This window comes from Silene latifolia, chromosome X (genome assembly GCF_048544455.1).
Source record: "Silene latifolia isolate original U9 population chromosome X, ASM4854445v1, whole genome shotgun sequence".
In the NCBI taxonomy this organism is placed as follows: Eukaryota; Viridiplantae; Streptophyta; class Magnoliopsida; order Caryophyllales; family Caryophyllaceae; genus Silene; species Silene latifolia.
Genome location: NC_133537.1, coordinates 294305090 through 294317839, shown reverse-complemented (window position 1 = coordinate 294317839; position 12750 = coordinate 294305090). Strand labels below are relative to the sequence as shown.

The 12750-nt window shown below is 32.5% G+C and overlaps 1 protein-coding gene across 1 annotated transcript; it reads right to left on the bottom strand.

Moving 5' to 3' along the window:
* Positions 1-3710: 3710 nt before the first annotated feature.
* On the bottom strand, positions 3711-12284 carry LOC141617010 (putative beta-1,3-galactosyltransferase 14). Its single transcript, XM_074434177.1, has 7 exons — positions 11771-12284; positions 10234-10386; positions 10068-10150; positions 9871-9970; positions 9108-9221; positions 4686-4828; positions 3711-4174 (listed from the first exon to the last, which is right to left on the bottom strand). Exons 1-7 carry the CDS (start codon positions 12133-12135, stop codon positions 4095-4097), a joined length of 1038 nt encoding a protein of 345 aa, XP_074290278.1. The 5' UTR covers positions 12136-12284; the 3' UTR covers positions 3711-4094.
* Positions 12285-12750: the final 466 nt, after the last annotated feature.

The following is a 12750-nucleotide window of genomic DNA, read 5'->3' as shown; positions in this document are numbered from 1 at the left end:
CCACTATTTTATCAGGGGCCTTCTTTTAGGGATTAAAACAATATGGATTCTGTTCAAATTACCTGGAATCGGTGCGCCATTAAATATCCAACGCTTGACGAATCACAGAAAGTCCTACTATGTGCCAGTTGGTCTGGTAAAATAAGTCATTCATACCGTCTGATAAAACAAGCTATTCATACCGTCTGGACCCGATGCTTTAAGCAGATTCATTTGATTCAAAGCCAGTAGGAGATTTGTATAAAAGAATTATTGTAAAAAAAAAGCGTGTTACGGCAATTCTCTAAAATAATTATCACAAATTCTTGTTTCGGACGGATACTTTTCGTCTTATTTTTCAGACGGGTATATGTGACCATTTTATAGTTAAATGTAACCACAATGGTATAGGCAGTGTTACAGCTTATGGTAACTGGTTTTTCAATAGTGGTCACATTTAACTGTAAAATGGTTACAAAGTCCTGTCTTATTATTTCGGACCAAAAAGGTCCGTCTGAAGCAAAACGCACTAAATCTCCCGTACTACTAAGAGAATAAAATTCTCTTAGTATTTTCCCGCCAAGTGCTCCCTACTTTAATGGGTCTGCTCTATGAATTGAAAACACCACAATCACATTCTATGTTGAGCCCACTATTTAAAAATAATCTTTGACTTTTCTAATTAGCAATCCTATATGGAAACAAACTGATTTTCCATTGATTGCCAGATTTATTACTAACATTCTAACGTATAACCAAAAAAATTCTGACGTTGATAATTAACAATCCTATATGGCAACAAATGGATTTCCTTTTGATTTGGCAGATCACATTACTAACAATTCTAACGTTAGAAACAAATTGATTTCCCTTTGATTTTTAAATCCTCTCTTTAAACGCGTAGTATATTATTTCTACCGTTTTTTTTATAATGATAATAGGTCTTTTTAATTATAATTTACAATTAACTTAATTTCTTAAATTAGTTCCCCTTAATGATTTAACATTATAGTATTATTATTAATAGTTTGAACAAGACTAACTTAGTTTCAACTATACTTTTACTGTAATAAACTTTATTTTTTTCCTCCTTGCTAATATTATATCTACTATATTATAACATTAACCTAAAAGTATCATATATTTTATGCCAAAAATAATTTTATTGAATTCTCCTCTTTATAAACCTAATCTTAAAAATGTCGTGCTGTAGCACGGGTCCTATACTAGTAATTATAGTAATTACAAAAAGGTGTGCTCTTAGAAAGGTTCTTGGAACCTGCCTGCTAAAGATCGTCAACACATTACTAATTATCGTCGACAATTTGTAATGACTTTCCTAATCTACCCCTCACTCTAAAGCTCCCATATATTAACATTTTTTTTTTCAAGTACGACATTTCCGTCACCACCGCTTCAATTCCCTTAGCAAATTCAAGAAATCGACGACAAGTAATCTAAACTAGTTTAATTTTTAAAAATTTTGTAATTAGTTAGTAGATTTAGGTAGTTTAGAATAGAATCGTTATTGTTAGAACGGATTAACGATTATCGATTACCTCACCAAAAATTAAATCTAAGTCAGAAAATGATTTTTTTTCAAAAAAAAAAATAAAAAAAACAATTCCGGACGAAAAACATTTTCGTCCAGACCAAGGTCCGGACAAAGAAATTTTTCGTCCAGACCATGGTCCAGACAAAAATATTTTCGTCCGGACGGAAAATATTTTCGTCCGGAAAAAAAATTATTTTTAAAAAAAAAAAATTAAATAAAAAAAATTCCCCGGACGATAATATTTTTCGTCTGGACCTGGGTCTGGACGAAAAATATTTTTGTTTGGACCATGGTCTGGACGAAAAATATCTTTGTCCGGACCTTGGTCTGGACGAAAAATTTCTTCATCCAGACCCTTTTTCAACAAATTTTTTTTTTTTAAAAAAAATTATTAATTTCCGTCTTAAATTAGTTTTGGGTGCGTGGATCGATAATCGCTAATCCGTTCGTCAAATCATAAACTTGAAACGTATACATATCTCTTGAACATCGTTACTAGCTTGATCGTTGTTACCGTCATTAGTCGATATGTTTAAAACCGTTTTAATCGAAAAGTTCGTAAATTAAATTACGATTTTTTTCCAAAAAACCATCTTTTTTGTTTTAGAAAGATTAGAGAGAGAGAGAGAGAGAGAGAGAGACAAATGGGATTAATGGGGGCAATATTGGAAAGATGTGTTAATTGTCGACGATAATTAGTAAAAGTGTCGACGATCTTTAGCACGACCCTTGTGGAATGTAAAGTGTAGTGGGATGAATGTGATGAGCTTGTAGCATTGTACCAGAAAGGTTGGTCCAACCCATGATTAAGACCCGGCCCACTACATTCCTGACACGTTCATTCTATTTCCTTATCATTATCTAGGTTACACCAAAACAGACACGGACACGACACGGACAGTGACACGGCATCCCATGAAATTTAGGGCACGGGACACGGCATTTAAATTTAATAAAATATATATTTTATAGCGGAAAATTCACGTGGTACCCTCAAACTTTGCCATTTTGCACGTGGTATCCAACTTTTTAAAATTGTGTATATGATACCCTTCATGTTTGATTTTCATGCACAACATGCCCTTTTTGTCGCTATTAGAAAACTCGATTGCGCATAACTCCTAGACCAGAATTTAGAATCGGCCAATTTTTTTTTCCTAAAATGATTATCTCATCATAATCTACGATTTGTTAAAAACAAAATTGTCGACTGACATTTTATAGGGCTTTTTTTAATGAAAATATCAAATTAACCATATCTTCGATCTTAAATTCCCGAATAACCATTTTCGTTTTATCATTTTATAGATCTCGAAGAGGTAATCAATTTGAAAAAAAAATTGTCAATTCCGATTTCTGGTCTATGATTTATGTTCAATTGAAAATTTTAAGAACAATAAAAAGGACACGTTGTGCTTAAAAATCAAATCTCAAGGATATCATGTGCACAAACTTAAAAAGTTGGGTACCACGTGCAAAATGGCAAAGTTCTAGGGTACCACGTGAATTTTCCGATTTTATAGTTATATATGTGTGATTTTATTTTTGAAAAAGTATTGAATATTAAATTTAAATAAGTGAAAGTAAAACTTACGTTAATTATAACTCATTCTCATTTCCAAAACCAAAACCAACTTATAATCATTCTATTTCGACATCTCATTACTAGTCTAAATAATATCATTTGTCTCCAATTCAACTTATTTCCCATCAAATTTAACCGTATAACAATTTTCGCCATTTAACTTAAATTCAACTTGATTCCGTTTGGAGGCCAGGTGTGTCCAAATACCATGGACACGGCTCAAAAACCATGGACACGTGTCGGATATGTGCCGAAATAAAAGATGAAAGTTGGACACGGCTTTACAAGTGTCCGACACATTTTGACGTGTGTCCGACGAGTGTCGTGTCCGACACGGAAACGTCGATTAAGAGGAGTGTCCGTGCAACCTAGATCATCATTTCTCCTCAACTTCTAATCTTAAGGTTGTTTTGGATTAGCTAATTCATGCTCAATAATTACTTTATCTAACAATAACGTTTACATTATTTTTTTAGTCAATTATCAAATAGTCATACTTTTTCCATCCCAATCATTTGTTTTATTTGGTTTCGACAAATCTTCATTGTAAGTAATTGATTTTTACATTAAAAATATATGAATGAGCATATCTTGAAGCGAAATTAAATGTCTAATATTTGAACTTATATGAGGATCCACCCTATTTCACCAATATTAATGATTTTAGCGGATAAAACCACCAAGTGTTTGATATTCATAATCTAGGTCCGAACATATCAATTCACAAAACCCTTTCCTTGAAAATGGGAAAATCACAGCTCCAGAGAAACAAGCAGGTACCAAAGATGTACTCTATATAATGCTAAAATTCACAAATCTACAGCTCCCCAGGGTTGTATACCTTCAAAAATAGCTGTGTGTGCGCTCAGCTAATCTAGATGTCCAAAATAACGAAGGCCTTGTCATGACAAATCGCTCAAAAGTTTGGCTCACGAAGAGGGATCTGTCGGAGATTTACAGAGAACCAACAGAATGCTATTCTCCAACGGTAGGGCTTCCGGAACACTCTTCCTTTTTATGAAGCTCCCCCATTTTTGTCTCTGGGCTGCAAAGTCCTGCATTCCAAGTTATATGAGGATCCATCATTCCATCCCTTAGACAATAGGATCCCTCACAATGCCGACAATAGGATCCTCACGCCTTTGGGAAGAGGGGAGGTGTCTTGAACTACTTGCGTCAGTTTTATAAAATTACTTCTCGAGAAAAATTGAAATGATTATACATGGTTTTCTTTTTGCTATATTAGTTGCATATCTATTTCCTCTTTCTTAGTTTGCATGTCACCAATACTACCCTAACTTGTAATCACTCACCCGAAAATGACCCCACTCGAACCGGAATCTTTCCGAAATGATACAATAACAGCATACCTAACAGATCCAACCTAAATGACTTGAGAAGATGGAGATGAAGCTACATGACGACTCCAATTCTATTCAATATTCTTAGATATTAATGCTTTATTAACACAAATCCACAGATTATCTGTATGACATAGAAGGAAAAGGACCCAACACCAGACACAAATTTAAATTAAAGTAGTACTTTAGAAGCTAGAATACAAACCTGAACATTTAGGTATATCCCACACAGCAATGGATGTTGACGTACACTCTGGAGAACATAATTCATGATTGTTCTCATGATTGACATTCATTGCAAGCATCCAGGAACCAATCGTAACATCCTCGTTGCTAAACATCCGGAAACTGAAACACGATGGTAACATATCAAATTTTGTGGACATGTTGTGAACCTGAACCCCAACCTCCTAAAGACTCCCCCGTGAGACAAAATCCATATTAGACCTTTATTGACATCCAGGTAAAACGCCAATTTATACAATTCATATTTATACCTTGTACTTCATTCAATTGATTCATTACATTCTTTCCATTTATTTTAATTCACTAAGTTTGCCTTTTGGGTCACACTCAAACCAATTCACAATGTTTCGACTTTAATTGAAAATTAATTTTGACTGTAAAAAGACAACAATACCCTCACAAAGTCGGGGTTCCATTGTCCATCCAATTGCTTGTTCACAGTCTCCAACCACTTTGACATATATACCCTTCTCACGAGCACCTTTTTTAAATTTTGTGTTATTTATAAATATAGTGAATATAAAATAAATGGAGGGAGTAAACCTTATTTAAACCATATACTCTCCCTATATCACACCTCTTCAACCTCAAGCACAGAAAATGTAAATGTCCATAATGTGATCATGGTAAAAAAAAAAAAAAATGGAATTCAGAGTGAAAGATCACCTTCAGTAAATGAAGAGCTGTAACGAGCCTGTTTGACAGTCACAACTCTTACAACTTTACAAGTCATAACAATCATCGAAAACCATAAGAGAAGATGTTGACCTATATGTGACTCTCCATCACAACGTTATTCTAGAAACTCCAACAAGAAATATCTATAAATACTATTAAAAGGCTAGCCTAAAAATGTCACGTAGACAATGCCACATGGGATGAAAAAAAGCCACGTAACAATGTGACTTGGCAAACTAATATGACATGGATTATCCAATTAATTATTATATTGCATTAATTTAAAATACTTATTTCCTTTAAAAATCCATCCATTTTCCATTAGCTTTAAATTTAATAACTAAAAAAAAAACTATAATAAAAAAATACGCATTAATTATAAGTTAATAATTTCAAAATATTTCATATGGAGTAGTATTATATGTATTCGAAATAAAAAAAACTGAATACATAAGAAATTAAGAACGAAGATGAATAAATGAAGTTGAAAAAAAAAATTGTATTATCACTAATTCATTACTTTTTTTTAAAATCATTAATTCACTATTGTTGTTACTATAACTTTTTTGTATATAGAATATGTTTTACGGAACTACTTAATCGACAATTGAGTATTAAAGATCATATAAAATATTTTCTTAGGAAAATATAAAATATATGGAAAATAAAATATTTATTTAATTTAAATAATTTATAAACAAATTCTGTAAATACTTAAGTGAAATTAAACACTAATAATAGAATTTTAAAAGGGTAATAATACCGTGTATTTAGTTCATGAAATTATTTCACGTAAAGGGTAAGGTTTTGGAAAATATAAAATATATGGATAAGAAAATATTTATATAATTTAAGTAATTTACAAACAAATTCTGTAAATACTTAAGTATATCTATACAATATAGTTAACATTTTAGATTAAAGCATTTAATTTAATTTCACACGGCATTAACATTTAGTATTTTATATCCCATTAATTTCTATTAATTTCTATTGATTATTTAATTATTGATTAATTATTATTAGATTATTGTTTATTTGATATAATTCTTATAAAAAAAATGAATGATTACTAAAAGTCCTTACAAAAATGTCTTTACATATTGTGTAACATAAAAATAAAGAAAATCAAAAGATATCATTAATATTCTTAAATTAAATGTATATATTTATGATTTGATAAGCTAAAAAAACCAAAAAAAGATGTAACTTACCAAAATTCACATAAAAGTTTCATAATTTACAATTATATTTCACATTTTAATTGAAAATTTTGGAAGAGAACATAGATGTTAGTGAATCGGTTAAATTTTTTCATATTAACACAAATCATAAAAATTAAAGTATACATTTATTTATTTCTTTAAAATCTATATAATAAATAGTATAAAAAGACTAACATTGAGTACATTTTTAAATGACATGTGATATAACAACATGATTTCAAGAAGTCATATTACAAGTCTCATCATCATAATTATTTTCTTTTATGTCCCCTAATATTTATTCTTACAATTACAATATTAGAAAAAATTAAAGAAGACAATAACTTTTTATCTTCTTCCACTTCAATACTTTATTCAATTCACCACAAGCATTTAACCATACTTTTCATCTTCTTTCTCCATAACTCATTTCTTAAGTTTCTTTATAATGATTCATATTTTTAGTTTACCTTAAAACTTTTGATGATATTATGACTTCTTAATTACTACAATACTTTTTTTCTTGAGATGATAATGTTTATTCCATGAGCACAACAATAGACATGCATTTTTATTATAATTTTTTATCAACCTACAACTAATTCGTTTTTCTCATGTTCTCTTTTCCATGATAAGATTTTACTATATTGGTCAAACTCATTTGATAATATTTTAAATATACTCGGTATATCTTATGCAATTTTGTATTTCGTGTACAATTGATTTTGGCATAATACTAATTTGTACAATTGATTGAATTTTCAGCAGCATGGCATACTTGGAGATCAATACGTGCAAATGACAATCGACAAGTATGTGGATTTTTTTAAGAGGATGATGTTTCTCATTTTTTTTCCTTGGAATTTTTTTGGAAGATTTTCGTATTTTAATTATTAATACAAAACTCATTTGATAATATTTTACATATACTCGGTATATCTTATACAATTTTGTATTTCATGTACAAATTATTTTGGCATAATACTAATTTGTACAATTGATTGAATTTTCAGGAGCATGACATACTTGGAGATCAATACGTGCAAATGACAGTCGACAAATATGTGGATTTTTTAAGAGGTAGCATGATGTTTCTCATTTTTTTTCTTGGAATTTCTTTTTTTGGGAGATTTTCCTATTTTAATTATTAATACATGACAATCGGTGAGTAAAGAACACAATTTAAGAATTATTAATTTTTTTATTTAAGATATTAGTTCAATATCAGTTAACACGATAGTTGATGTTGGAGGATGTGTTCATATGGATGATCAAATATGAAGCTGAATGGAGTAATCACCATATTGAGGATGTATTTTTATGTCGTTCATTTTAATTGATATTAGCCTATCTATTTTTGTTCCAATAATTATGCTAAGGTTTTAGCCTATTAGTTATTCTTGGCCTTTTAGTTGTAGTGATAGTATCGACACAACATTGACAGATAATTCTTACAAGAGAAAAAAAAAACCATCAAATCATAATTAAATTTGAAATGGAGACACACGTATTCAATGTATTCAATTACTATATTAGTCTTACTTCATTCACTTTGTTAGGCGATTTTTCTTTTAGCTATGGAACGAGAAAAACTTGACCGCCGTTGGTAAATTGACGGTTAATAAGAAACTCCTCAATCTCCGGAGCACCAATATTTTGAAGTTACATAATACATAACCCATGTATAAGTATTAATCATTGATTTCTATATAAACAACTTATGTCTATATACATGTAATTAGACTATTTAATTTGAGTATGATGAATTGAGAATGCAAATCATTACTGAATTTACGAGTTAACATAAATCATGAATCATCGTAGCAATGAGCAAACATCCGTTCAACATATACATTAAAAAAAACTCTCTATTAAATGCCTAAATCCCATTAATTTACTAGGTTGTTAATAGAGGAGAAGAAGAGTTACTCATGATTAGATTTTTTTTGTATCTTTTACAAAGACCCACATTTTAACGACAAATACAATGCCTCTATTCCCCACTAATCTAATATTATTATTATTATTGTTTATATTACCGTGTTAGTATGTTCAATCTCATTATTTACATCCTATTTTATCGTCTGCAATGTTTTCAAATCAAAATATATTTTATACAAGTAGTATTAATAAAAAAAGAAAATTGTATAGGACCCGTGATTTTTCACGGGTTTCAAAACTAGTTATACGACTAATAACTATAGACCCAAGTAATTTTTTTGAAGTATGGATTCTCCAATTTTAGGGAATAGAATTTAAGGAAATATAACCAGACAACTTGGATACGACTGTAGTCGATGATACTGTGTATCAGGTCCCAGGAGAAACAACAAGGAGAGATGGGGTCAAACATGGCTGCTTTAAGGGTTTCCTGTCTGTTTAGGTAACATTGAGTTTTAATAGCCATATTGGACACATGTACTTCAGTTAACAACGAATATTCCGGGTAGCAAACAGGAATCAATTAAAAATATTAGTAGTTCATGAAGCAAAATTACCTGTCATTTCTTAAGGCAACCAAGGTCCTGACAACTTTAGCAGAGAGGGCATATATAGGACCATAGGCATGGAGAAAATACTCGTTCCCAAGTAGATGGGATAGTGGTTCATACCTGCAAAACATAAATAAATAAACAAATCAAATAGAGACCCAAGGATGCCGTAATAAAAGGAAAGTTGATGAATACATTAGCACCTAATGATTCATCAGAATTGCTCTCTTGTAAGTTATAGCCATTACCATCAGCGAAAAATAAAAACCTCATTATTACGCATCCCTAACTTAATAACAGATGTAGGTAACACAAAAAAATTTGGATTGCCTAATCAGTCAAGGCTTAAGACTGCCAGCTCAGCTAACTTACGCGTTATGCCATCAGCGAATACTGATATACTATTTGGCTTCAGTTCTACCAAGAATCAGTATTAAAATGCAGTTCCCGTAGCTTCCTTCAGACATGCACTTATGTATTAGAATAAGTGAACTCTGCACCCATTATTCTACATTGGAGTGACTTGACACAATGTAATCCTCTGTCTGTCTCATTTACTTACATCTGTTGTATCTTGTGAGGGAAATTTTGAACAAATTTAAGAAATGGACGAGGCAAAGATAGAAAAAGGTAGCATCTTCTCTCAAACACAACTCATTTCGACGTAGCATAACTCAACTGCCCTTAACCACATTGTGGTATCTCTTACATTAAAATTGCACAAATTTGTCAAACTGAAAGAATAACGTGTTGGCACTACACCACTTACCATTTGAGTTTCGGATTAGTGAAGACTGGTCCCTTTTTCATGCATCCTATGTAAGTTTGAGGGTTAGACCGCTCTTTTGCCAACAAGAGTGAAAGGCGATCTACCAAGACAAACATACAAGAACAATACATTTGCTATCAGCCAACAAAGGGATGCATTGAATAGGCAATGACAAACCACGTCACAAAGATAGTTACCTGGCCTCAGATATATGTCATCATCTGCTTTTACGTAAAACTCAGAATCAAACAGGGCATATGAAGCTTTGAAGAAAGCTAGCCTGTAGAAGAAACATTTGTGACTTGTGAGTGCAACCACAAACGAAAATCACGAGGATTATTATTTACATTTATTAGCACTGACGTTTTGTATGGGAGCTTACTATACTCTTCCTCTATATCTAATAGAATGAAGTCATCATGCTGAGCAACTTCCTTTTTAAGTACAGACATTTTCCACTGGACATTAGTTCTGCCAATAATAAACCTAAAAGCTAGACCAGTAGCTTCCTCTAATCTGCAACAATGATCTCATGTTAGGAAGTATAACATACTTGTGAAAAAAACTGCCAATTTCATTTATATGCAAGAGTAAACTATCAACAAAATGTTAACACACATTAAGCAACACAGTGCCACAAGAAGACCAGGAGAGTGAGGTAGCTACCAGATTTGCTTCAAGGACTATTTCGTTTATTATTTTCCTTGCCTTCCCTGATATACTTTAAAAACTTCTGATATTAAAAAAAAAAAAAAGATTTGGATTGGCCTTTCTAGCATGAAGCAACGAATTAATTACCAACTCACACCGGGATGGAGTAGGAGGGATTTGGAGGGGAGGGAAAATATTATCCTTCCATTTCCCTCCTACACGGCAAATTAAAATCTTTCCAACATAGGAAAGATTCGGAAGGAAAACTCTTTTTCCCCATTCCCTCTTCAACCCAAGTTGCTGAAAAGTTTAGTGTGCGTTTGGGTAGCAAAAGTGGAGGGAAAGGGAGGGAAGGGAAGGGGAGGGGGATGGGTTGTGGGTATTTGGATACAATTTCCTTCCAAATCTTGCCTATTATAGAGATATTTTGATTTGTCTTGGAGGAGGGAAAATGGAACCCTCCAAATCCCTCTCCCTCCATTTCCCTCCATCCTTAATTGTTATCCAAACAAGGGATTTTAAATCCCCTACTCTCCCTCCCTTTCTTTTCTCTCCAAATCTCTCAATCCAAACACTCCCTTAGGCCTTTACTCGTCAACATTTTTAATATCTTTGTGTGAGCCATCAGGTTTAGTCCAGACCAGTAGCGTAGCCACCTTATGAGAAATGGGGTCTTGAGACCCCACAGATTTTTGTAGATTTACCGTATCATATGCCCGCATATGTACAATTGTACTGATTTTTTACTGCGTAGAACCCCTCTATGTTATGGGTGGTTCTTAAATTTACGTTAAGACCCCACTGATCAAATTTTCTGGCCAGACTACGCTGTCTAGGACTCTCGTTCCTGAATTTCAACACTACAATAACTTAATTGACTTCTTCCCAGTTAATCTAAGCGCTAGACATAGTCATCAACATCAACATTTCTCTTAAATAACGAAAAACTATGAATCACCACAATTAATTAAACTTCCAGCAACATCAAGGATTTCTTCATTGGATATGCAAACAACATAAATAATTTCACTCAACAAAAAACAATGAGACCATCTAATCAAGTTCACTACACCCAGCCTATACTTCCTACATAATTTCAAAAACAAGTACTAAATTTGAAACAATGGCAACATTGTAAGATCACTTCATAACATAAGCTAATAAAACATGAAAACATCACGATCAGAAGGCAAACAGATGATTGAGACGGAGGGCGTCAATGACAAGGAAAACATGAAAAAGGAGCAACCTTTGAAGACCATCACGATCAGAAGGCAACCAAGTTTGGCGTAACGCCCGACGCCGTCCCACAGATCCAAATCCAGTAAAAATCCCAACAAAAGCCATCACTTTATGCCTCTTAACATCACCCTTAACCAATAGAGAACCATCCTTGTTACTGCTTTCTGTTCTTTCCCATACTACAGAAACTGATCTGGGTAGTGTAGAATGACAGTTATGCCCCAAAAGGGTCCTTGAGATTGCAAGATAACCAAAGATTAGTAGAGTGATTAGGATTAGGATGCAGATGATCTGGGAAGTTGGTTTACGAGGGAAGTATTGTGGAAGTGATGAGCGGTTGTTGAAGATTTTAGGCCCTTTTGAGGAGGGCATTTCTGGGATTTGGAAGAAAATTAAGATGGAAATTAAGGTTGAAGAGAGAAAAGAAAAGGAGTCATGAGTGGACTCCCGACATTATCGAAAGCTTCAGTTTTGTTTACAGTAACCGTTTGATTAGAATCTAGAGGAGGAACTGCCAAAACAAAACAAAAAAAAGATAATTCATGGTACCTTTAAAGTTTGCCATTTTGCACGAAATACCCAAATTTTTGATCCGGAAAATTTAAAGAGGCCATAACTCGTGTTTACGAACTCAGAAAGTGAAATTTTTTGTTTTCAAATCGATCATCTTTCCAAGAACTATGATTTGATAAAAAAATTTGACGTGCTTGGAACTCGTGACCAAGAGATATGATCACTCAAAGTTTGTTCGGTCGGAAAAACTTTGACGCACAATAAATCGTAGCAACGGATCCAAATGCGACAATTTTTTTTTCCCAAATTGTAGTTCTCGGAAAGATAAGCGATTTGGAAAAAAAAATCGTTACTTTCTGAACTCGTAAACACGATTTATGACCTTTTAAGTTTTTCGGATAAAAAATTTGGGTATTTCGTGCAAAAGTGGCAAACTTCAGGGGTACCGCGTGAATTATCCGAAAGAAAAATCTA

Excerpts from the sequence above, each read along its gene's own strand:
- LOC141617010 (XM_074434177.1), bottom strand. The coding sequence starts at position 12,135 with ATGCCCTCCTCAAAAGGGCCTAAAATCTTCAACAACCGCTCATCACTT. Across the intron at positions 9,222-9,870 it reads ACTAATCCGAAACTCAAATG|GTATGAACCACTATCCCATC; the intron begins GTAAGTGGTGTA and ends TATGTTTTGCAG. Across the intron at positions 4,175-4,685 it reads GGATATACCTAAATGTTCAG|GACTTTGCAGCCCAGAGACA; the intron begins GTTTGTATTCTA and ends CTTGGAATGCAG.